Source organism: Pempheris klunzingeri, chromosome 16, assembly GCF_042242105.1.
Source record: "Pempheris klunzingeri isolate RE-2024b chromosome 16, fPemKlu1.hap1, whole genome shotgun sequence".
NCBI classification, from domain to species: Eukaryota; Metazoa; Chordata; class Actinopteri; order Acropomatiformes; family Pempheridae; genus Pempheris; species Pempheris klunzingeri.
Window position 1 is genome coordinate 16,570,724 of NC_092027.1, and position 24,929 is coordinate 16,595,652.

General features: G+C 41.7%; 1 protein-coding gene across 1 annotated transcript in view; it reads right to left on the reverse strand.

Moving 5' to 3' along the window:
* Positions 1–24,929, reverse strand: part of csmd2 (CUB and Sushi multiple domains 2) — a 218,311-nt gene that overhangs the window by 50,993 nt on the left and 142,389 nt on the right. Inside the window, exons 27-37 of the mRNA XM_070847122.1 lie at positions 20,001–20,203; positions 19,618–19,809; positions 18,332–18,470; positions 17,906–18,093; positions 14,431–14,625; positions 13,556–13,672; positions 11,538–11,651; positions 4,837–4,932; positions 4,064–4,267; positions 3,067–3,191; positions 110–206 (exon numbers count right to left, since the gene is read on the reverse strand). Coding sequence (XP_070703223.1) covers positions 110–206; positions 3,067–3,191; positions 4,064–4,267; positions 4,837–4,932; positions 11,538–11,651; positions 13,556–13,672; positions 14,431–14,625; positions 17,906–18,093; positions 18,332–18,470; positions 19,618–19,809; positions 20,001–20,203 — 1,670 coding nt within the window. The remainder of the gene's footprint in view (positions 1–109; positions 207–3,066; positions 3,192–4,063; positions 4,268–4,836; positions 4,933–11,537; positions 11,652–13,555; positions 13,673–14,430; positions 14,626–17,905; positions 18,094–18,331; positions 18,471–19,617; positions 19,810–20,000; positions 20,204–24,929) is intronic.

A 24,929-nucleotide genomic window follows, 5' to 3' on the forward strand; every position in this document is an offset into this window, starting at 1 on the left:
AAAAGTCAGTTTTATGTCAATGGTTGAAGTGAAAGAAAAACATGCACAGCACGGTTAAACACACGCAAGAAAAAACAAATGCACACATATGGCACATAGACAGCAATACCTGAGAAGCTGCCAAGCATGGTGTCAGTGTTGTCTCCTCCGTCAAACACTTCCAGTGAGTCCCAGTTCTGCTCGGTGACAAAGCTGATTACCTGGATCTGAGACAGGGAAGAGTGTAAAAGAGGTAAATAGAGGGAGGAGAAAAAAAAAATGTTTGGGATTTAGGGGGAAAAGCAATAACAACAGTGTTCAAAATATGTACAGGGGAATCAAAAATGAGGTTGAGGGGTTTCAGAAAAACGATATAAAAGCATGCATGTGAACAAGGGACACAGTGAAGAGCTAAAGAGCAAAGTCATTTCGCTTGTACCGACTCTAACCTTAAGAATAGCAGCTTCCACCTTGACAGTGAACTCCTTGTCAATACGTCACATAAAAGATAACCCCGGCATTGCAAGTTATTTTGATGTGCAACGTGACACCCTAAAAGCAATTTTAAACCCTCTCCTTTATGCTCATTCAGTGTTTCACAGGATCAAAGTGGCTCAAACAACTTTAGTACAAACTAAAGTACATAAAAGATGAACGATGAAATGATCAAAACCGCGGCGGGCTTCACAAACAGCAAAAGTTCTCAAAGTATTGTCAATAGAACAGAACACTAGTCACTTTGCTGTATTATGCCTCTGCTTTCTTTTCTTTATCCTAAACACATTTCGGGAGGCTGTGTTCAAGTGGTCTGCATTGGATTTGAAATTAAGAAAACTGTGTGACAGCTGCAGAGGACGTTGGATGTTCTTCAGTGAAATAGCATTCTTGGTTCTCACAAATGTTGCCTAAATAATGGATTTTAAAACTTACTTTACTGTCGAAATGCTGACCAAAGGAAGTGGTAGGCTTAAATGTAAAATTGCCCTAGCATGTTCAAACAAAAGTGAGTATATGAGAGGGGCGACACCCTGCTCTCCATCCTTTGTTCTCCATCTTTGGGTAAAATTCATTCAATCCAGCATTCTATGTGTCCTCCTTCATTCTTTTACTCTCTCCAAGCCTCCGTTTCTGTTCCCTCTCACATCCTTTCCAGTGCCCTCTCCTCTGCCTCTGATGGTTATAGATCGGATACAAGCCAATTAAAGGGGCAGTAGGGGCTCTGGCGCATCCCGGGGAGACGACGCAGATCACAGATTGATCTTTCATTAGGGGGCCACGGCAAATGTGCCGGCAAGGCACCTCGCTCCTTTAAGTTCTCTTCTGGATCGTGACACTCCAATCTAATGTGTCTCTGCTAGCTGGTAGAAGAGGAACAGTGAAAAAGACAGACAGAAAAGAAAGAGGATGACGGTGTGAAAGCGATGAGGTGCAGTAGGAATCGTAGGGATGGGGAGGACTCAGCTGCAGCGACTATAGACACAAAGCAGCAAACCCTGTGCTGTTAGTATTTGGTAGCACAGGCTGTGACCCCTTTGCAGTGAGTTAGTGGGTGTGTGTGAACACAAACTCTCACATATCATATACTGCTGTCAGTCAGTATGTATACAGTTTCATGCCGTTTGCCTTTCAGAGGGTGTGCGTACAGTCAGCCCTCTGCTCTTATTCTTGCTACATTTCACCTCCAAGCTGACGCGATGCTAACGTGTCGTGCAGCATGCTAAGTGCACCTGAGGGCCATCTTGTGTATGTGACCTGCAAGGACAGTCGGTTGAGGTGGAGGAGCTAATAGCTGAGGGACGGCACTGAGGTCATTAGCCACAGAGGCTGAGGCATAAGCCTAAAAACTTTCTGTCAGGCAGATCCACAGGGACCTTGCCCAGGTTCCTGCTGGAATTCCATCACACACGCATCAAAGAGTAAGAATATGAAAACTGAATTAACTCCCAAGAAAGAAAAGTAAAGAAATTGAATAGGCAATTATTCATACAAATTTATTTGAGGTTGTGCAATCTTAAGTTTCTGGTATAGTGATCTACCAAATTAAATTCTGAGCCTCTGTAAAGTCTATCGACTCTATCATTTAGCAGCTCTCTAGTACCCTGAGACCTGTGAATGCAAACACTGAAGCACCCAGGGTAGCTCTGTTAATTAGCCCTTGGTAAGATGAAAACATATCACCACACAGGAACTTGTTGTCAAGGCCATGCAGGGCTGTAGAGGCTGCCTTCTAAAGGTAAATACAATGTGTTGTTCCTTTAACAGTCTGACCGGAGTCTTTGAAAAACAGGTTATACAATAAGAGTTAAGCGAACTGATGTGGCTCACTGTGGCTCAGCCTAAGAATTTTTATTACTGTAGAGAGAATCATTGGAAAATCTGATTGAACTAACTTGCTGACAGTAGGAAGATAAAAATCAACTAAAACAGCACTTTGAATCATGAATCTATTCTTATTACATTGCATGCCTGTAAATCAGTTATCATATTGTGTTATGTGCATTATTAATATCACGCTGCTTACTGTTCATATCCGGATGGTGTGTAGATAGATTACATTTGTATATGTCTGCAGCATACCTGCCAAAAACAGAATTTCTTTTTCCCATCCCAAAGCACTGATTTTGGTGCCTTGTAATATCTAAGGGCTTTGATCACATGAGATACTTTGTCACACTTGTTTCCAATAAGCTTGTATGATGACTTTCTGCATTTGTCACCTGATTCTTGCTCATGTGGGGATTCTTAAGTCTTTTTTTTTAAATTTTTTTACAATCATTCTTGAATCATTGGGTCTCTCTTAATGAAAGAGTTTGGGCCCAACCTGCTCTTTTCATGGAATGTGTCTTGAGATAACATTTGTTATGTATTGGTGCTATACAAATAAAGATTGATTGATTGGTTGATTGACTACTGTCTAAGCATTTCTTACTTGGGTTGCTTGTGGTCTGGAAATATGGGACTGGATGTAGGATGTAATGTATTTAGACTCAGCTCTTAGCTAAATCTGATTTTCTCACTGATTTAACTCATTGTTGAGCAATGGATTATTACAATGCTGATGCTAGGTGGAGACTCTGTTGTACAAACCTGGATTCCTGATCCTTCGGGAACGGTGATCTTCCACACACAGTTGAGGCTGTTGAGGTAAGGTTCAGGAAAGCCAGGAGATAAAATGGTGCCAGTTCGGTGTGTCAGATTGCCTCCACATGGAACTGCAGGAAAAAAGGAAAGTGATGAGAAGATGTAAGCCATATTAGCAGTATACCAAATGTATCATGGCACAGACTGGATGTACAAAGACGCAGGTACATTAGCTATATGCAAGGAAGCATTTTTTCTGCTAGTGGGATTAAGGAATTGTGTCAAAAATGCAATCAGGATGAAGATCACGCAAGTGAATCAAAAGATAAGAGAAAAAAAGAAAAAAATCATGACAAAATAGTTCATCAAAAGAGAAGTTAAATTACCTTGAAACAATTTTTGCTTGTTTTAAGAAAAATTGGATTTCAGGAGTCACAAAACCTTATTAATCAAATCACAACTAGAATGGAAATGCACTCGGTGACAACACACTCTGATTCGCCTGGCTGCCCAATACACACGTGCACGCAAAAACACACACACACACACACACAAACACACACGTTATACCAGACACACTGTAAAACAAAGAAGAGTTTACAGTTTTCCCAGCTTGTTCTGAACATTTCCACATCTGGTGACAGCATAGGAGCATCTGCTACAGCTGTATGTAGTGTGTGTGAGAGCGTGTCTTTCTATACACATGTGGATATCTTTGTGTGTCTATTGGTGACCCTCAGCAGTGCCTGCCACCTGTGTGCCGTGTGGCTGAATCTCGCTGTATTGCTGCAGGCAATGGCAGGCAGCCCACATCTGTGTCAGAGTAACGAGAGTTTGACACTCGAAGCAACAAGTGGAAGAGACACAGAGACAGGAGGAGAGATGGAAAGAAAGTATATGAGGAAATAAAGCAAACAAACAAACAAACCTAAAAACAGAACGCAACAAGAGGAACAAACAAAAGAAGTGTGTGTGTGTGTGTGTGTCAGTATTCATGGCCTACCTATACAGCTGGGTATGGAGCTGTTCCATTGTGCCAGGGCATTGGGAACTGTTAAACATTCAATGGCACTCGATCCCTCCAGCATATAACCTGGACTGCACTCAAAGCGGATCACGGCGCCAACAGCGAAGTTGTTACCCATACGGCGGCCATTTCGGGGCTCAGGGACTGAGCTGCACTGGGTGGCACTGGTCCGTGGCACAGCTTCGGAGAGACAGGAGTGAAAGACAGGATAGATTTTGGAATTTGTTTCCCAGAGGTTAGTTAGAAATGTTACTGTGGGTGTCATAGCCAGAATGATCACACTGTTTCCCAAGTATTTCAGCTTCTCTTTGCCTTGTGGTTTGCTTTAGCTTACTTATGATAAAATTTAAAAAATGAATTATTTATTCATTAAATCTTCTCAAGAGTTGCCATTGCCTTTGGGTACGTGCAGCAAATGTCATTTCTGGCACAGTGCATTTTTTTTAAGGAAAATAACAATTCAAGAGAAAAGTCCCTTTTAGGGGAATAGGAGAACAGGGGAGTGTAAGCTCAACCTTTTCAACAGACTGCTATACTTCTACAGTGTTAATGCTCCAGAGAACACACTTCTGTCGACACACACGCAGGCACATCACAGCTGAAACGGTAGCTGAAGGTGAATCCTTTCGAAAATCACTCAGCAAGTCATCTATTATGGAGGAGAACTGCTGCTGTTAAAACAGAGGGAATCCGAAAGAAACAAGGCAGTCGGATTTGTTTTTGCGTGTGCTCGTGTGTTACACACTTACCCTGGTAGACCAGATGGAATCCCTTGGAGCTGGACTGGCCTTTGGAGGTGAAGCGGATCAGGATTTGGTTGGAGGTTGCTAATGGCAACGACTCACCTGACATGGGAAAAAGTGAAAGGGACAGCTTGTAAAGTTTTCTGCAAAATGCTGCTCTCAGTATTTGCCCATTTAGAATCACATACGCGTTTGTCTTCCTGCATCTGTCTAGTACAATACAATTTAAGTGTGAATATCAGTTTCGACTTGGTCTCCGAAAATGAATATATCTGAAAGCTCATGTGTACAGCATTGCAGGAAAGTGAAAAAATAGTGTAGATATCTGATTTCAGTGAAAATTTGCTGTTAAGTTTGAAGCAGAGTAAGGTTCAAAGGACTAACTGTGATGAAAATATGACATGCTTGTACGACTTTATACGACATATCACAATATGCAAATCATGGAGATTATTAAGATTACCCTAATAATTTACTGTCACCCAGGACTATGCTTATCTGCTATGCTTATTGGATGGCTAACAATTTCCTTCAGCTACATTGTGACTAAATGGGAGTCCTGATTATTGCCACTGATAGCACTGTGTTATAGGTACAGCTGAGCGCCTGACCACAATCTGAATACGTTATGTCAAGTCATGTTAGAAGCTACTGTTGATCCGCGTATGAGCCTTAGACAACATGTTGGCTTATTGGTGAGTTGTTCTTTTTTCCAGCTCAGAAATGTGTCTAATTTATGATTAGTTTCTTTGTCTTGTCTCAATATTGTAACTTTATTTATATCCTCAATTTGGCAAAATACTTCAGAATCTGCTGCTGGTTTGAAATGGGGCAGTAGAACCAGTCACAGGGATCACACCTCCCTGGCTTAACTTCATTGGTTGTGTGTGATATACAGAAACAAATTCAAGGTTGGATTGATAACCTGCAGCGCAAGGCTGTCAACAATCAAGCTCCTGCTTACATTCAGGAAGTCTTCACAGCATACCGTACAGGCGGGACTCTAAGGTCACCTGACCAGAGCTTAGTGGCTGTCCATCTGTCAAAATTCAAGACCGAGGGTGATCAAGCTTTGTTGTAGTAGCTCAAATGTTTTGTAACAACAAATCTGATCTGTCAGGTTTTGTTTTAAATGGCATCTGACAACCTATTAGTGCAGACAGCATTTTCAGTGTTTACCGTTTTGTTTGGTCTTTGTGTGTGAAATTTGTTTTTGTGACTGAAATGTGAAACATTTTGTGAAGTTTGCTCTACAAGATGCCACACACTTAACCTAAACTATGCATTATGGACAATTTATTGAGAAATGTATGGGTTTGACACTGAATAGTGATTCCTAAAAGAACATTCACCTGTGCCAAAATGTAAAAACTTTGAAAATTAATCAAATCCTCAGAAAGAGAATATCTTATCAGTGAAATTACTGATATAATCACCTGCTATTCTCTACAGCTCATAGCATAATTAAAAACAAGGAAAACCTCCATGATTTATCGACTGTGGTGGAAAACCATTTGTTGACGGACGTAGAATGCGGTACAAAGTGTGAGCATCCCTGTCGCTGCCTCTCTGTCTTTCTCCCAGTGTGCTGCTGACTGGCTCTCTGCAGTGGATCTCATTACTCTGTGTCTGCTTGCTGTCACACTATAGTGGGAGGCAGACGTGCTTAACTCCAGACGCAACATCTGTGTGCCTGCGCGTTTGTGTGTCTGCGAGTCTGTCCTCTGCATGCACGTTTTGCTCAGGTTTTTGAGTGTGAATATTATTTCTGTGCCTTTAAGTGCAGTGTCTTGAGGTAGCCCCAATGGCACAGCTTCTTAATGTGTCACCACCATGTTGTACGAGTTCCACTGTACGATCCCCAAGGCATGCTGGGTAGTTTATTAGAGGAAGCCCTTGCTGTGTGCTATCATGGTGACAGTGTTTCATAATTTGCTATGCCGGGCAGGTATTCATCCGGATAGATCAAACATGTGTCAGCATGTAACATATCAGCCCTTTGGACACTTTCCAGCTGCAAACCACTTTGCCCTTAAAATGATCCTCTACCCTGGCATATGAAGTCCTCACAAGAATGGATATGACTTTGGCTGGACGTCAATAGTTCAAATTTTGTGGCAGTTATTGCTGTGTATGGGTTAAGTCATGGGGAAAATAGTCACAGATTAGCACTCTGCACGCTGTTAAACCACAACTCAAACAAGATTTGAGTTAAAAACAGAGTTGGCCCTGTATAGATTTTGGGATGTGATTTTTTATAAATAAATGTTTTGCATTTATTCAGCAGTGGAAAAAAAAGAGCAGCAAATGTACATTACAAATAAAAGTGGTCAAACTTGAATGTGGTGGAATTAAAATGGACTCCCTAGTCACACCTGATAATGGCCAAAAGAGTGAAAATTGCCTTTATTTAAAAATCGATTCAAAAAATTTGCATTGAGATAAGTCTCCTGGAATTCTTGATACAGTCCTTTTGCCCTACACGCTGCCTCCTTCTCTTTTCTAATTCCCATCTTTTATCATTCACAATTTCAACCCTCCCTTTCCTCCCATTTTATTCCACCACTGAGACTAGTTTAGTGTAATATGTTTTTCAAGGTCAGCATTACTACAGCTTGCACAACTAGCTTGTGTTTTGACGACTGTAATTTACCATGCTTGACAAATAATACCCTGCCAACCACTAAAATAGTCATTACCTGACTACATATTTATTGTGCATAATGACAGCTTGTATATTTAGACAGAATGCATGAACTGTTTTGCTTTGTAAGCATTCAGATGTGTATGTTAGTGGATTTCTGAGCTTCAGTGTACCTGTTGATAGATGCAAGTAAACACTTCTGGATTATGCCTAATGCATGCTAGTTATGCCTGCATGCACTAGTTCTTCAGCAGCACTGTTTCTCTTCCTTTGCCAAAGTGTGTCAACCCTGTTGCTCTGCCATGGCTGGTTAGAGAGCTCTGTGAACCTGCTGCCAGAAGTCTGCAGTTAACATAGCATCCTGTTTATTGAGCTGTAAACTGGATTTTCTGAGGCTGCCCTGGACACAAACCAAAGTAATCATTTTGCTTTTGTCAAGCCACAAGGCTGGGGCAGGCTGAGATCGAGAGCTACCCTAAACTCACACACCTTTTCACTCGACCCCTCTTGAAAGGTTGAACCTCCCCTATTCAAGCTCTTTTGTGGCCATCGACACTGTTGTGGTATTTACCACATCCATGCAACTGCAGTTTCACAACTGTTGCAAGAGAAGTAATTTGTTATCAATTCACTCACTTCTAATCCTACAACAGTTATCTTTTTTACTTTTCTCCATTCTCTTACAACTGCTTCATTCAGTTCTTCTTTCTATGTGTGCTGTACATCTGTTGGAAATCTATTCAGAAATGTTTGGAAAAAAGGTCTATTTGGGCAGCGAAGCAAACATAGGCTTTCTTTGTGTGAGCTGGCTAGAGAAACCGCAATCAAGGATAATGGGTACCTTGATGGTGGTTATAACTGTCTTTGTTAACCAAGGTTTTCTTCATCAGGCTCCACGTGTTACCATAAAAGGCTGTATTTGACATGTCATTTGGATCTTCTCCACACAAAATGACTGACCATGTGCTGCCTACTTTCGTCAAGAGGAGCAGGTTGTTATGATGGAGAGCTTAAGTACTGTGCCAACGTTTTTAGCAGGTATGAAGAAATGCTGTAAAGTAAGAATGCTTTCAAAAATCTTCTGTGGATGTAGGCTGCCTCAAATCCTTCTGCTAAATCATGTAATCCCAGACAGACTCGATGTTGTTGACATCAGGGCCCTGTGGGGGCCACACCATCACTTCCAGGACTCCCTGTTCTTCGCGCTGAAGATAGTTCCTGATGACATTGGCTGTAAGTTTGGGGTCGTTGTTCTGCTGCAGAATAAATTTGGGGCCAATCAGACACCTCCCTGAAGGTAGTGCATTATGGATAAGTATCTGCCTGTATTTCTCAGCCACCATTAATCCTGACCAAACTCCCCAACTCCATTTGCAGAAGTGCAGCCCCAAACTTGCAAGGAACCCCCACCATGCTTCACTGTTGCCTGCAGACGCTCATTATTGTATCGCTCTCCAGCCCTTCGGCGAACAAACTGCCTTCTGCTACGGTCAAATATTTCAAAGTTTGACTCATCTGTCCAGTTCCTCTGCTTTCCTGCATAGCTGAGTCGCTTGGCCATGTTTCCACGTCGTAGGTATGGCTTACTGGCCGAAATTGGGGTACCTGGGTCCCACTGGTTTCTGCTAGTTCTGAGCTGACGGCACTGCTGGACATCTTCCAGTTTCAAAGGGAAGTAAACTAAATGTGTCCATCTGCTGCACTAAGTTTCTTTGACTACCACCATGTCTACGGTCCGCAGTGTTGCCCGTTTCTTTGTGCTTCTTCAAAAGAGCTTGAACAGCCCCAGTCTGTTTTGAAATCTTTGTTTCAGCCTACACCTGTTTGGTCTAATTGCTTAATCATACACCTGATTATGATCCTACAAAATACGTGACTTTGTGCAAGTGTACCTGGAAGAATTGATGCTGTTTTGAAGGCAAAAGGTGGCGACACCAAATATTGATTTGATTTAAATTTTTCTTCTGTTGTCTCACTTTGCATATTGTAAATCGATAACAATAAAACAATAAATACATTTTATATTTTTGAAAGCATTCTTACTTCACACCTGCTTAAGACTTTTGCACAGTACTGTAAGAAGAATATAAAAACTGTTGTTGCAAAAGGCAAGACAGCAATACACTCTCAATTGCCCGAACTTATCTCTAACATGGCTGCTGCACATTCAGATCTCTTGAACTCAATGCAGCACATATCTAAACATTCCTCTCAAGTGCATTTAGCTCTGACACTGTCTCATATTGAATGATATGTGGATATCACTGTTTTTCAAATCAAGGAAAGATGAAAACTGTGCCTTCATTATACTTTTAACGTATGAATGACTTGTTAGTCAGTGTTTTGTTAGTCATGTTAATATTGCAGACTTTCTGCATTTCCAACTGAATGTATGTAGGTTCCTGTGACAATGCAATGCATACAGTTTGCTCTACTGTAACTACATGGCTTTGTTCCATGTCATTACTAATGTATGGCTTAACAAGCACACCTAACACATTCCTTCTGCTGAGTATCCTTTCGCTCAGAGAATATCGTCAGGAATAGAATAGAATAGAATAGAACAGAATAGAATAGAATAGGAGATAGTGGCGTTTTTTGGCTGATTGAAATGCGAGACTCTGAACATAATCTCCTATGGAACAGGCAAGATATGGAGCGTACGTTACCATGGTGATCTAGCCTAGCCAAATGAGAGCCATTTTTTCAACACTAAAAGCTCTGGCTTTAGACTCAACATACTTCACTAACCCATTAATCTTGCTGAGTGGAAGGGAAGAAGTCCTCTAAATTAGTTGGCCAATAGCTGGTTTATACCAACTTCCTGCAAGCAAGACTAGGGTATACCTCACTTCATTTGGAGACTAGTTCAGATTTTGAGTTTATCTTTAGGATTAAGGAGAGATTAGTATGATGATCAGATAAAGGTAAAGAATAAGAATAAGGATATTTTGGCCTTAGAGCAATGATTAGATTTTAGAAAAGATTTGGCATTCTGTGGCAAGGGTTACAGCACTGGGTTGGGTAGGAGGGAGAATTGAAACAAACGAAACATCGATTGGCTGCCACCAATTGAGCTTGAATGTTTTCATTTTAGTAATTTCACAGGAATGCATCACTTATAATGGCAAACTGGTATTTCTCTGAATCACTACACTATACTAGGAATAATTAATCAGAAAATGGTGTGAATTCTCTTTTATTGTTGTCATTATTTAACGACTGATAGAATAAATGTTATTGTTTTCAATATAAAATTTGTGGAGGCATGTGGCCACTTTTTTTTTGAGCCAATTTGAGGTAATTACTGGCATGGAATGGGATCTGTGCAGCGATTTTGGCAAGGCTTTAAACTGAGACAGCTGAATACATAGCTGCAAGCTTATTGGTGAGCCAATATTATTAACACAATATCCATGCTTCAAGGTTGTAATTCACTATGTATGATAGTTGAGGTAATGTTAATGCAGCTTTGAGTAGGTGTCTTTGTTTCATGTCTTTAAGCTAAAAATGCCATTTTTGTCGATGAAAGGGAGTGAGGATATCCCTATGTCATTTCTCTGGCTTAAATCCCACTTGTTTGCCTGCATAATAGTATGGAAATATATCCTAAGAGATGTCGTGTGTGTGTGTGTGTGTTTGTGTAATACTAGAACAGGTGTCTGTGCATGCGAGTCCTGAGTCGGCCTGCTGATATGTTATCCCTGTGACTCCTAACGTTGTCACTGTTGAATTGTTTTACAGCTCACTGGAGCCCACTTGCAGCCACAGCAGCTCTGTCTGTGTCAGCAATTTGTCGGAGTTCAACTGGACACTTATGAAAGGGATAAGGTTAAGTAAAGAATAATTTTATTTAGTCCCGTCATGTCAAACAATAACAGTCAGGAGATCAAACAGTAAAATTACACTTACTGATTTGTTGCATGCTGGTGCTGAATATGAAACAAGTCCTGTCTCGCTTAACTGTAGTTCAATCTAAACAGCTTTTATTTTCCCCCTTACCAGCTAACTAAACATATTCATACATGCAGGCGTATCAGTGTGTGTGTTTTTGCTGAATTACCTGTGTGTGCTCCAGAAAGGGAGCTAAGAACACGGGAGTGCTGTGTCGCCCCATCATAAACCTCCACAATGTCATTCAGAGCTGTCTGGAAGAAGGCAAACTGACTGAAGACCACTAGAAAAGAAAGATACGGACAGAAAATTGACATCAGAGGAAACCAAAATTAGCTATAGTTAATGAATGCATCACAGTCGCACTGAAGACTCTAAAATCCCTTTGAAATGACGTACAAAAATAATTTAAAAAGTACTGTTGTATCCACATTAAAAAGAACATTATCAACAGCAATTTCAATCAAAATGTCATTCTTAGAGCGGGATGGATAATACTGCCAGTTATGACAACACAACCAAAAACTGATATTACACGACTAGATCAGCAGTCCTGTCTGGGCTTGATGGCTTGTCAGTAGATGAAAGGCTTTGGCAATGACATCCAATCTGTTGCACAATATGCAGCTAAAGCTACACTATAAAGCTTTCATCTTTTCAACCCACCCTTTTTACTGCTACTGCCTGTACATTTCACATCCAATCTCTGTCTGGTTTACTTGAGGCAAATATTGCAGGTTAAAGAGAGGGATGAAGAGGATGAGGGAGAGGCAGAGAGGACAGAGGACCAGTGCTCTTCATTAGGTGTGATGGCAGGACCTTATCTTCTGAGTTCCACTTGTTAAACATTGACTCAGCATTTGTTTTCTCCTGCTCAACTTCAGTGGTTTCCTTTATTCGTACATCCTCTTCATCTCCATCTATGAAGCCAGTGGTTGCAGTGACAGCCCCCCTGTCCTCTGCACTGAGGGAAATAGCCTATCATTAGGGCTGGTGCATCAGCCTAATGAGAAGCGGCAAGAATGGAAGCAAGAGCAATTTTGGCTCTGCACGACAAAGTGTGTTGCCTTGGGCCTCGCTGTCATTTTCCAGGAAAATGCAAATGTGGACTTTAATTATTTCAATTTCCTGTCTCGCTTTGACTCTATTGAGTGAAATGTGTTGCAGACAGGGTCCTAGAAGCATCGGTGCCCAGTCATTTTGGAGCAGAGCTGGACCTCTGTATGGGCTTCATGACCTCCACATTCAAAAGACTGGGGTGAAGTACCCCAAAGCCAAACACGTGCCAGCGGCTCCTGTTTGGTGTAATTTAACAGTGATAGGACTTGAGCTTTCCCTTAGAGAGGCACAATGCTGATAACTCTTTTAAGAGCTGGAGGGAAGGGAAAAGGAATCAGGCGATAAAAACTGAGAGAAACAGACAGAAAGTGAAGCAGAGAGACATCCAGAGCAAGTAAGTGAAACATTTTGGTGCTTGTATTTCCATGTTTGAGCTGCGTCACACTGTATTGTTTTGCTGCTGAATAATTTGCTGCTTCCTACGCTATCAGATCACATATGGTGGAAAGCTGTGACCTTTAAGATGGAAATGCCAAAAAAGTAGCAAAAATTGAGCAACTCTGTATCTTCTAGACACCAATTATTTTTTGGTGTGTGTCTATGTGTGAGTCTGACAGACAAATTGTATGTCTGATGTGTAAGATGTTGGTTAAATTGCTCCACCGGCTACATGAAAATATGTGTAGTGCAATGACACAGATGAATATGGGAGCTATCAATCACTGTTTGATTTTACTACAATAAGTGTAGAAAAACGTGAAAAAATGCATTCAGTAAATTTCTGACTAAAATACTTTAATTGCAAGTTTGGAACACGGTGCGTGTGGGAGCTTTTACAAGTTTTCCAACAACGTGTTTTCTCCTACGCAACTGTCACTAAGAATATTCAGGTGTAAAAATAACAGCTCAACTGTTCTCTTCTTACTTTCATTAGTTTCACAGTGAAAGAATCTAGATTTTAGTGAGGCACCTGAGCACAGTTTGAGCCTGATGAGGACATTTTGCCGCAGCTTAATTTCACCTAAATGATTACTGCGCAAATAACACGCACACACGAAGAAAGCAAAATTAAAAATCTGCTAGGAAAAATGACCAAACCCAGTAATGCAGTGCTCTTCCTTGGCTTACCGTAATCCTTGGGCACCACCACAGAGTACAGACAGGTTCGTGCACTGCTGTAGTTGCCAGGGTAACCGGGAGACAAGACTACTCCCTCCAAACCAGAGTACTGTCCACCACATGGAGCTAGAGAGAGACACGGAGATGAGACATGAAGGGACAGGGCAGAGAGAGATGGACGGTGTAAAGCCAATAGTGTAAGATTCCATTTTTCCCCAACCTGCAGCTTTTCCATCCCCCCTGTTCCATTACTCCTAAATTACTTTTCTTGTCTGATTGGGCTTTGGGTGGAAGATGTCCCTGGTGTTTGCCACAGTGAAATTGCAATGTTTTCCAAGTGTCCCTCTGGGTTAGCCTGGGTGAAATGAAGCCCGAATCTCCTCTCCTGCTTAAAGCCCCTAAAAATGCTCTGCACGTGCTTGTTCCTTTGTGCAAATGCTGGTCCCATGCATGTGAATGTGTATTTTGCCTGTGTGAAAATGTACACGGTGTGAGCATGTATTCCGCCTGACATACAACTGAGGCCTCACAGCGTGAGAGCCAGATTCAGTGGTGTCTGGGATCTTTTACCAGCTGTCCAGGGGAATATGCTCAGCGTGGGAATGTCACCGAAAAGCCAGTGTGACGCAGGTTTTGTTGTGAGTGTGAGGAACAGATATGCAAAATGAGAAGCTCTCTTCAAACTACAGATTAAGTTAAATCTGCACCTTCACATCTATTACCATTAGCCCACTAATGAGCCCACACCACTTTACACTTACACCTGCAGGATGTAGCTTTGTGCAAAAATCTCACAACCATGAATGTATGTTTACATGTGATAAATCTATAAGCACTAATGCCATTTGTGTTCCGAACAACCGTCTCCACATGTCACTGTTTACCAATGCAGATGGGTTTGGGCTTGTTCCAGCTCGGCTTGCCGTCTCCCCCCATGATACAAGTCAGGGTTGGATCTCCCTCTAGTGTGTAGCCACTGTCGCAGTGGTAGGTGACAGTGGAGCCCAGCTTGAGGTCGGCACCCACCCGTGTCCCATTGCGCACCAGGCCCGGCTCAAAGCAGGACTCCCTGGGGTTTTCTGTGGAGAGAGGTAACACGGTGGAAAATCAGCAATAGCAGGGAACGCTCGTTGGAATTCAATAAAAAGGTTTTTGCATCAAGCTGCAGTGGTGATACTGGAATGGTAATTGTTTTCTGCCTAAGGTTCCTGATGTTCTCAGATTTCTTACTTCCTTTACTCGTTCCCTTTTTCCTGCTACTCTGCGCTTTCCTCTTTCAGTAAATATATCTCACTGACTGCCACTTCTCTCCAGCCCTTGACGGTGCCCTTTCATCTGTAGCTGCTGGAGGTATGTATGGCTGTGGAGACAGACAGGCAGCTGATTGAGAGTGGCATTGCTCTGGCCCAAGGTCTGCTGACTGCACACAACCGCCTCTCACACAACGCTTTGCTGTGCAGTCAACTAGAGAAGACAATGCACATACGCAAGCTTTCTCTCACAAACGCACGCACGCACGCACGCACACAAACTCAACCTCAACACACTCACACAAACTATATCTAACCACATATCAATCACCACTCTTGAGGTCGTAAGAAAGATGTCTCGCTCAATCTACCATCACATTGTTCTAAGGTGGAAAATGTGCATGTGAGAAGAAGCCTGTCAATTTGGCACACTTCACGCTCTTACAGCTAAAATAAACATAGGAAAAATGCCCAAAGCAATTGACTTCAATCTTAAACACAGTCCACTGTAGTCTCACAGAAAACTTTAGTATTTGATGCCTTAACACGTGCATACAAAAGTGTAGAAGAGTCAAATCTTTTCTTTTGTGAAGAAAACCACGATTCAGGTTCATATTCTAAAAGCATCCTATAAAGGTCAATCATCTTATCTTAAAAATAAGATAACTCTATACTTCTTTCTCATGGCTGTGCTATTTACAAAACTCATATTGTTAGCTGTCTCAGGGTTGTTTGTTACGTTCACCTTCCTGGAACCACTTTTCTATGTTTATTTTCTGTCTAACTTTAATGAAGACGGCCAACATGTTGGAGCGGATTTCTCACATCAGGTTTTGTCTTGTTCCACCATCTGTCTTTTAGAGTCGGGCTCAATTTGCACTATGAACAACAACCTCCCCCTGTTGTGTACCATCCAACAAATTCCCTTTGTGCTATAAACCAAGCGTATTTCCTGCAAAGTCTTCTGTGTGTGCAGTAATTATTACAAAGCCTATGCCTGACTAAAGTCCTAATGATTTATTGATGATAAAATGTAAATGTGCCACATTGGATAAATGCCCAGTTTTTAAGCTGAATGCTGGGGACCTGCTGACCAGACAGGAGGTCGCCCTTCATGGCTGCACAGAGAGCTGGGGCCAAGCATGTGGTCTGTCTGTCTGTCACCCAGGGCACCTGTTCTAGACAGGTTGAGCCCTTTCAAGGGCCGATTTAGACCTGAACTTTCCCTTGCCGCCTCCTTCATTAAACCAGCACACCTGGCAAGAGACAGCGGAGGCGTGATGGACGTAGCAGGCATTAGGGTGTGGACTGGCCCTGGACACAAGCGGTGAGAAGGTCAGTCAGCACCGTGAAGATGGCCAATTTAACAAGCCTTGCCCTGGGACACTTTAGTAGGCGTGAGAAGAGATGGACGAGTGGCATCATCTGTTTTGGAAAAATACTCAAAGGAGTTTAAGTGATGTGAGCCTAGGAGTTGGTGAAGGTAAGATGTGAGTATAAAGGCTTGTGTGTGTGTCTTTTTCTGTGTGGATCTGTCCATGTCTGTGTGTGTTATTCAAATGTGGCTCAGGCATGGAAAGTTTTTGCCCACATATTTCCCTGGAGAGCCTAATCAGACATGGCCAGAGACACAGAAAGAGAAAGACATAACGATTGCTTGGTAAAGAGGCCGACAGCACCTCAGGCAGATTTTGTAATGCAATTTTCAGCTGCGGTCTGACCAAATACTAGCCGGGCCAACCCGTCAACTTGCTGCTTCCTCACCAAATAGACCCAAACACCCAGCCAAACATGCTTTTGTGCCATGTTGTTTGTCTGAAACTGAGGAGGTAATTTATGTATTATTTGGTTATGGTTCATTAGTGTGGAGAATTGGAAGTGGAGAGAGGGAGTTTTTCAGCACCACACACTGGGTCCATCTGCTCTACCAGATTGGCCATACAATATCACACACTGCAGTAAATATAGCTGGGAGTGAGTTAAGAGGTAGGCTCTGTAACACTGTCTAACCAAAACGCTGTGCTTCACTCTATTGATGTATCATCGGCATATGAATCACAGAACTGCATTGCATAAACAGGTTGCGTTCTGAAATCAGATGAATTGCTCATATAGATCTAATCCCATCTAAACAGCAGCCAAGAAACAAAGAGCTCAGGGTCGATCTGGAATTGGTTAAACATCTGATACCTTAAACAGCTCTAATTGAAGCTGGGAGATTTAGAACGATTTAACACTGTTCTCTCAAGCAAAGCCCTTAACGAAGATGCCCTGTCTAATTTAGAGCTTGTTCAGCATCTGTACATTTGTTAGGAAAATGCTTTAATATACAGGCACTGAGGCGTTGTCCCTGTGAGGCTGAAACACTAATGCAGACAGCACAGATGTGTTGCGTTATCCTTAAACCAACTGGTTCTCTTTTGAGCATGTCTGCGATCATTCTGCTCCATGTGTGCAGTACAGAGTACCTCGTGTGAGCTAATAAATGTGGGTCCTGCTAAGAACATGCTGCGGTCAGCTGAGCTCAGACATGAGACAACAAAACGTTGTTCGCTCTAATTTATGAGAAGCCTTTTGCGTAGCTACAAGGCACTGATCAAAAAGAGCTTAAGCACCCATGCTGTCAGCTTTTCATTTTCATAATTCTTTGTGTTAGTCAGCTACCAGAGGAGGTACAGATCAATAATGGCGCCCAAGCAGGCCATGGCATAAATGGGAAGGTGGTGATCAGGATGCTGCAGCGAAGACACCCCCATTCTCTGAGGTAATTTTCACACAACTCATCTCCCTCACTTTGGACGAGACACAAGAGAAAGTTAAAAAGAAATAATCTGCAAGGTCGATAAGCAGCAGAGGGTAAATCCATTCTCACTCTGCCAGAGGAGGAATTTTAAAACATGAATTGTTTAAGGGATAAAGCCTCATATACTATTTAAAATTCACTGTTTAGTTCAGAATCTTAAGACACTCAAGATGAAAAACTAATGACGTAAGACATCATACAGACATAGACACATAAAATCAAAGTTTCCACTGGCTTGATAGTTTTGTTCAATAAGCTAAATGCCGTATTTTTTCAAGTCACTCCTCTGACTAAAAAGTTACCCACCTGTGTACTGCAGCACAAATCCATTGCTGCTGAGCGAAGCATCGCTGCGGAAAGCCAAGAAGAGCGTGTTGGAGCTGCTCTCGATGCGATCTGGAACGTCTGTGCCATAGAAACTGCCCAGCAAGGGGCTGAGGGAATCCGGCCCATCATAAATATGTAAGAAGTCATAACTGGGCTCCAAACTGAACCTGGTTGCAAAAGGGTAAATACAATTTGCATAAGCAATTACAACTCACATGAGCAGAGGTAACAACACCACAAAATAATGAAAATTCTCTATTTTATTATAATACGAGTGAATATGAATAAACATGCACTAACACTCAGTGTTTTCACTGAGTAATGATTATAAAATAGTAATACAACAATGGCAGAAATCTTCAAAGTCCAAACCCATATTGCAGTTAGCATGCTACTGAAGCTTACTGGTTGAAGCTGAGAGCAATGACATAGTCCTGTGTGACAGTGACTGTCCAGTCACACTCTCTTCCATGGGGGTACGGTTCAGGATAGTCTGGAGATAGAATCAGCCCACTAGGACCTGTCAGGTTCCCGCCACATGGAGCTATGATTAAGAAGAAATGGATTATTACATGTGACAGTAAAGCAGCAGCAACAACGCTAATTTTCAGGTATTGTTTATTTCTCCCAAATCCCTATTCTGTCACACAAAAAAAACTTATATATCATCTAATTTCCAATTTAAATTGTCTTTTTTATCTGACCTGCCCTACTCTGCCTATTATTATTCTGTGAAAAATGATTTGCACTAAATGCTTAACATTAGTTGATTGTCAACCAACTGACAGAATTGCTACTTAGAAAGTATTAATATATTTAAAAAAAAAGGGAAAAGTAGTGGAAAATGACACAAAAACAAATAGATTTCAGACTCACATAAAGTTTACAAAGAAATACCAACTTTCAGAGCACCAAATACATTGCTGTTTTTAGTCTCCTGTATGGTATATGGCTTTCCTGCAGGAAGTCCCAATGATAGACACTTAATTGAGATGTGGCTAATGCCCATTGACGCTGTTTACCATGTTCTCACCTGTGACTGTCAGGGAATCGTCCTGCACAACCTCTCACCAAAAATTATCAAACTAATAAAGCTGAGCACTAATTAAACAAGGCAGTTAATTACGAGGTCTTAATTGGCAATGCTAATCACATTGTTTTGTAGAGTACCAAGTGTGATCATATATAAAAAGTAGGAGAGTGGAGATCTGACTGAGAGGTCTGTGCTGTTATTGAGAAGCAGGCTAATCAGATCTCTCTGTCTGCTGCAGTGACTGCAGGAGACATCTAGGGAACACTGCAATCGGGTTTGCCACTTAAGATTCACTTAAGGAGTCTGTTAAGTAATCACGTTAGGAATCTGTAATGTCTACCTATTTCACAAAGTCAGGCCAGCAAAAGAGGTGAGACAGTGCACTGCATTAGACAGGCGGTACGGCATAATATACTTTAAAAGATAACTTTATATATCCAGACAGACAGACAGACAGACAGACAGACAGATAGACAGATAGACAGATAGACAGATAGATAGATAGATAGATAGATAGATAGATAGATAGATAGATAAGTAAGCAACATGTTGTTATTCTGCAGTATGAGATGGATATGTGATAATATTCAGGCTAGTTCTGATCATATTCCATCTAATATCATTAGCCTGATGATTGCATGCTGTGTTAGTAGAGTACCTGTGCATGTGGGAGGGTCTGGCTGCCAGAAGAAGCGACCATTGATCTCAGTGCAGATGATCCTGTTGGCCCCCTGTAGGATGTAGCCAGGATCACACTGGAACACCACATGGTCCCCGGGCTCCTTGCTGTCGCCACTGCGGGTTCCATTAGTAGGCATGCCGGGGTCATTGCAGGAGGTCGCAGTAGAGACTAAAGGAGCAAGAGGAGGCTCAATCATTGAAATTAAATGAAAATGGTCCTGAGTTAGAACATGACAAAGGGATATTATTGTCATAGTTCACATTTAACCCAGTTACCACCTCGCCATTTAACCCATGTTCATCTGACACTTCTTCACCTCCCTCCCTTCCCTCCTTCCTCCCATCATCCCTCCTCCTCACCGGAGAACTGCAGAGCAAAGCCCTGCTTGCTGGTGAAGAAGTCTGTGGTGAACTGCAGGCTGACAGTGTTGAAGGTGCTGTGTGCGTCCGGGGGCAGCACTGAGCCACTCAGCTCCCTCAGCAGGACCCCTCCATCCTGGGGCCCGTCCCAGATCCGGAGCACATCGTGGACCTCCTCCGTGTGGAATACTAGGAAATGCAGACTGTTCAAGACAAAGACAAAATACTTTAGAGGCTATGACAGTTAACAGATGCCGCTACCTGTGAAATACTCAGGCTTTAATTCACACACATCTCCCCTTACAATTCAGCCAAACGGAAAGCAACCGCATAAAGCTGTTTATGTCTCTCACTATTGGCACCTCCGATTTGATGATAATTGCATCATGTATGATATGTGAGTCCGTATGCATGTTCTCCCCGTGCTTGCGTGGGGTTTTGCGGGTACTCCGGCTTCGTCCCACAGTCCAAAGACAAGCAGGTTCATTGGTGACTCTAAATTGCCCATAGGTGTGAGAGTGAGTGGCGACCATTAAAGGGTGTACCCTGCCTCTCGCGGTGTACACAATGGATGGATGGCTGTAAGTCCATATCTAGAAGATTTCCCATTAACAGCTTTATAGTCAAGAGAAAAATCAATACTCCAGTTGTTCTGTACATGTTAGTGGTAAATGGACTGGGAGAAAAAAAAATCTTCTGCCTCCTCCATCTTTCCAAAGGGTTTAATATCAAGGTTTAGTTTTTTGTTTGTATTAAATGCTGACGACAGATTGAATAACATGATATTAAAGCAGAAAGGTAAAAAACAAAAAAGGAAAAATAGGTTTTAAGCAATACTATTCACAATTTATACCATATAAAACAGGATGAGTCAGAGCAGAGGAGGAATTAAATGGTTTTAATAGAACTACTGAGTATTTAAGAGATGCAAAACATAATAGTGTGATTAAAGGGAACAATAAGAATAGAGGAAAAACAAAAACATGGTTAAGGGCAAGAATAAAGGAGGGAAACAAATAGCATTTAAAGTGAATCACAGGAGCCAGATCCAGAGCGTTCAATGGATGTTCCACGATGTCAGTCAAGCAGATACATCTGCCACAGCATTTAATAGCTTCAGCCTAGACATCAGAAAGATGATGCTGTCAAAATATCTACCCTTCACTTTGGCGCAGACAGCTGTCAGCCAGCTGGTGGTCCACTGGATGTGAAATGCGCTGTGGTTGTGTACGTGTGTGTTTGTGTGTGCGAGTGTGGCAGCCATAATGCAGCGGATTCATAATGATATATTGCCTGGAGTCTTGTGCGTGAGCATGGGGTAAGTATGCAGTTTGGACTGGCTCAGCAGGACTAAAGGGACACAAAGTAGTATTTTAGAACAAATAAGGGGCAGGCAGTAATCTTGACATGGGCCACTCAATAAAAAGGACTTATTTACAAACAAACAGTATTCTCAGCAGCTTTGTCCTGCGGCAAACTCTCAAATACTTTTTAAAATATAAAAAGAGGGCCTGTGTGTCAGCTCATTGAATTTACGCCTTTGATTTTTTCCCCCTCTGAAATACATTGCATGCCTTCAAAAATAAGACAAACTAATGGAATGCACTGCACAGGTTTTTTTCTCCAAATGTATTTGAACAAAATAAAACAATGTCTCTAATGTTGATTCAAATGCTATCTTTAGATGATGTGTAACCAAACATGACACAAATTGATCCAACAAAGGTTGTTTGTTGTTGATTTACTGTCCATGACTTGGAAATGTACTTAAGTGATTCAAAGAGTTCATATAAAAATCTATTATGAAAATGATTTCATTGCGTATTCATTGAAAACCATTTCGCCTCAAAGCAATTTCCTGACACTATGTGTCAGTAATTTCAGTTTTAATGCAAACAACACTTATTGTAATAAAATACTAATACAGCACTTAAATTGAGTTTTTAAAAAAATTTTTTTAAAGATAATAGTCTGTAGAGCTCTGTTTATTCTATTATTTTGTCCACAAGCTTAAGCTTAGCTTATTATAAATCTGTCCAGTAGTCATTTTCTCAAAATATCACTCTGAATTCAATGCGTTGAACTGTAATCTCTGTCCTAGTAATCCTGGAGGGAATCATGGTACTTTTTGTGCTTTTAGTATCCTCTTCCCTTCACACACATACACACACAGAGCCTTAAGCTACGGATGATGCAGAGGAGAAACAGCAACCCACTGATATGTCGGGTTTAGCAACAAGTTCCCACCATTTTTGCATAATTGGTGTCAGACTCCGATTCCCATATTGTCTGATGTGTGAGCAGCAGCCAGAGGCTATTCAACAATGCGCTGTGTGTGTGTGTGTGTGTGTGGATACTGTACATAACCTACTTGACAAGTCCTGTCGCAATGCCTGTGAAAGAAGTGTACATAAAACAAACAGATGCAGACAGGCACACCAGCACATATTCACGCAAATGTACACTGATAGGTATATTTGAAGGGTATGTTGCATTACATGGCCGTAAATAAGCATCAGCACCTGAGAAACAGATGCAGGAACAGAGACACACATACAAACACTACGCACACGAACAATCTTATCTCTGCAAAGCAGCACATCACATTTCCAACATTCATCAACTACAAACTAGCATAAATACTAATCCTATTATTTGGACTCATTCCTATGCTGACAGTTCCCCTTGCTAATATTCACTAAAGCATATATACCCTGTGATATACAGTAATCATTCATAGCCTGATGAAAATAATAATATTGTAAATAAAAAAACAACTACAGAACATTACCCATCCATATGAGCTATTAGAGAATATAGAAGAGAAAGCAATCTAAACTTGTTTACTTCTCTTCAGTACTCTGGGGCTCACAGACAACCTATTGCAATTTACTGCCAAACTTAAATTACAAGACACATACCTGTGTTTTCTCTTGCGGAACAAAGAATCAAACTCCAAAGTTTACAGTCTATTAAGAGTTGGAGAAGACACCCATTTCATTAGTTTAGAGGGGCAGCAGCCAAATGCTTGAAAAGATACAAAAATGTAGGTGTGACAGTGACCCTTCAGTGGTAACTACAACCGAGGAGCACTTAGTCTGAAATGCACCAGTAAAAGACTGCAGGTCTCCGTGGCAGCTAACAAATGCCAGCTGCTGAACCTTTTGCAGGTGTCACTTTTACTATTTTTTATCCGTTTTAGTAATCTGTTGAATAAAAATCTGCAGGCATACATCAAATTCAGGTGAAATATTTTGAGTATCTTTTCTGCAAAGGTGGTGTATAACTAACTACATATTTGGAAAACTAACAAAAAATACAATTCTACAGTCTACACATACAAATCTACAGTTGGCAATTTCTCATACAAAGATTAGGCATCTCTATGTGCACAATTTCTCATAAATCTGATAGCAGCCCGTTTATACTATAGAACTATATTATAACCATAATGACATTTTAGTACCCGTCACTGTGGTGACCTACTAATCTCCCACTACCATCCTGGCTAGCCCCTCCGCTTCCAGTGAACAAAGGTTATGTTCAAAGGCCTTCGTCCCTGTCATGTAAGCGCCTCAGGCAGCTGGGTGCTTGTTATGCAAACGCTGTTATGAAACCCTTGGGTGCTACGATCCTTTTACCTACGCCCCACCTCCCCATTCCCTGGACAGGACATGCTGAGGTGTTTCACAGGATTTGCCAGCATGAGTAAAACAGAAAGAGCATGTTTTTCAATATGTGTGTGTGTGTGTGTGTGTGTGTGTGTGTGTGTGTGTGTCTGTGCTTTCCTGCATAGACTATTAATGAGATGCACAGCAGGGGTGCACATGTGTGTCCAGACAACATTGAAGATGCGAGTGAGACGACTCTGGGGATTTGCATGAGCAATGTTGGAATCAAGTATCAGTCACGTGTTGGATCCATGCTCATGTGTTGACGCATCTCAACCTTCAGGACTGTCAGACACCGAATGGCACCATGTTCTACTTCCAAATTTATGTGTTAAAAGGAAGATGAGAAAGGTGGGTGGAAAGGATGTGGTGCGTTGAGGGAAAGCAGAAGGTGAGGGAGGGAAAGAAAACAAGACAAACGTTAATCATTGCTGGAAGAAGAGAATGATGGCAGGAGGATAAGAGGTTGATGGAGAGCAGAGGAAGCTCTGAAGGATGGAGGGATTTGTGCTGAGCAGTCGGATGGATAGGATGGACGTGGGCTGCATGTTAGGATAATTGGTTCCTTTTATTCAAGATCTAAATAGCCTATCTCTCCATGTCACTTTCTGAGAGTGAAGGCTGGGGGGCGGGATAAGGAGACAGTGAAAAACAGGAGATAGTGAGAGCATAAGAGTGATGCAGGAAGGTACAGATGTTGATACTGGCATGTCAAAATCTCTCTCTTTTTCTTCAGAGATCTTCGTACAACACATGTAGGGCATGTAGGTTACACTTTTCTGTTAATGAAACAGTCATCTTGGTTGCCTTTTTTCGGTCAACTTTCTTTATCCCTACTTTTCTTGCTCTGTAAGTGATGCAGACTCTGCCACCACAGCTTCCTCTGAAATATGTGTACGTGTGTGTCTGTGTGCGCGCGCAGGTTCACACTTGCTAAATGAGAACAAAATGCTTCGCAGCTAGTCATTCAAGGTCTAAGTGCTAGCTTTTGAAGCAGTAATTCCATTTAAAGACAACTTCAGGTGACGCGAGAGATGAATGAAATGATTGAGAGAAGCACAATTAGTGTCTCACCAAGGAAAAAGAAATTTGGGTTTCTAGGTCCTTCACACTTGTCCTCTTCCTAACCAGATAAAACCGCTCACTCAAGCGTCAGAGGAATCGCAGCAAGCACATGAGACGGGGAAGACAGGGATGGAAAAGATTCCTCGGGTCTTTTTTGATTCTGCCTTGATTATTTTGTATTCATATGAGAGAA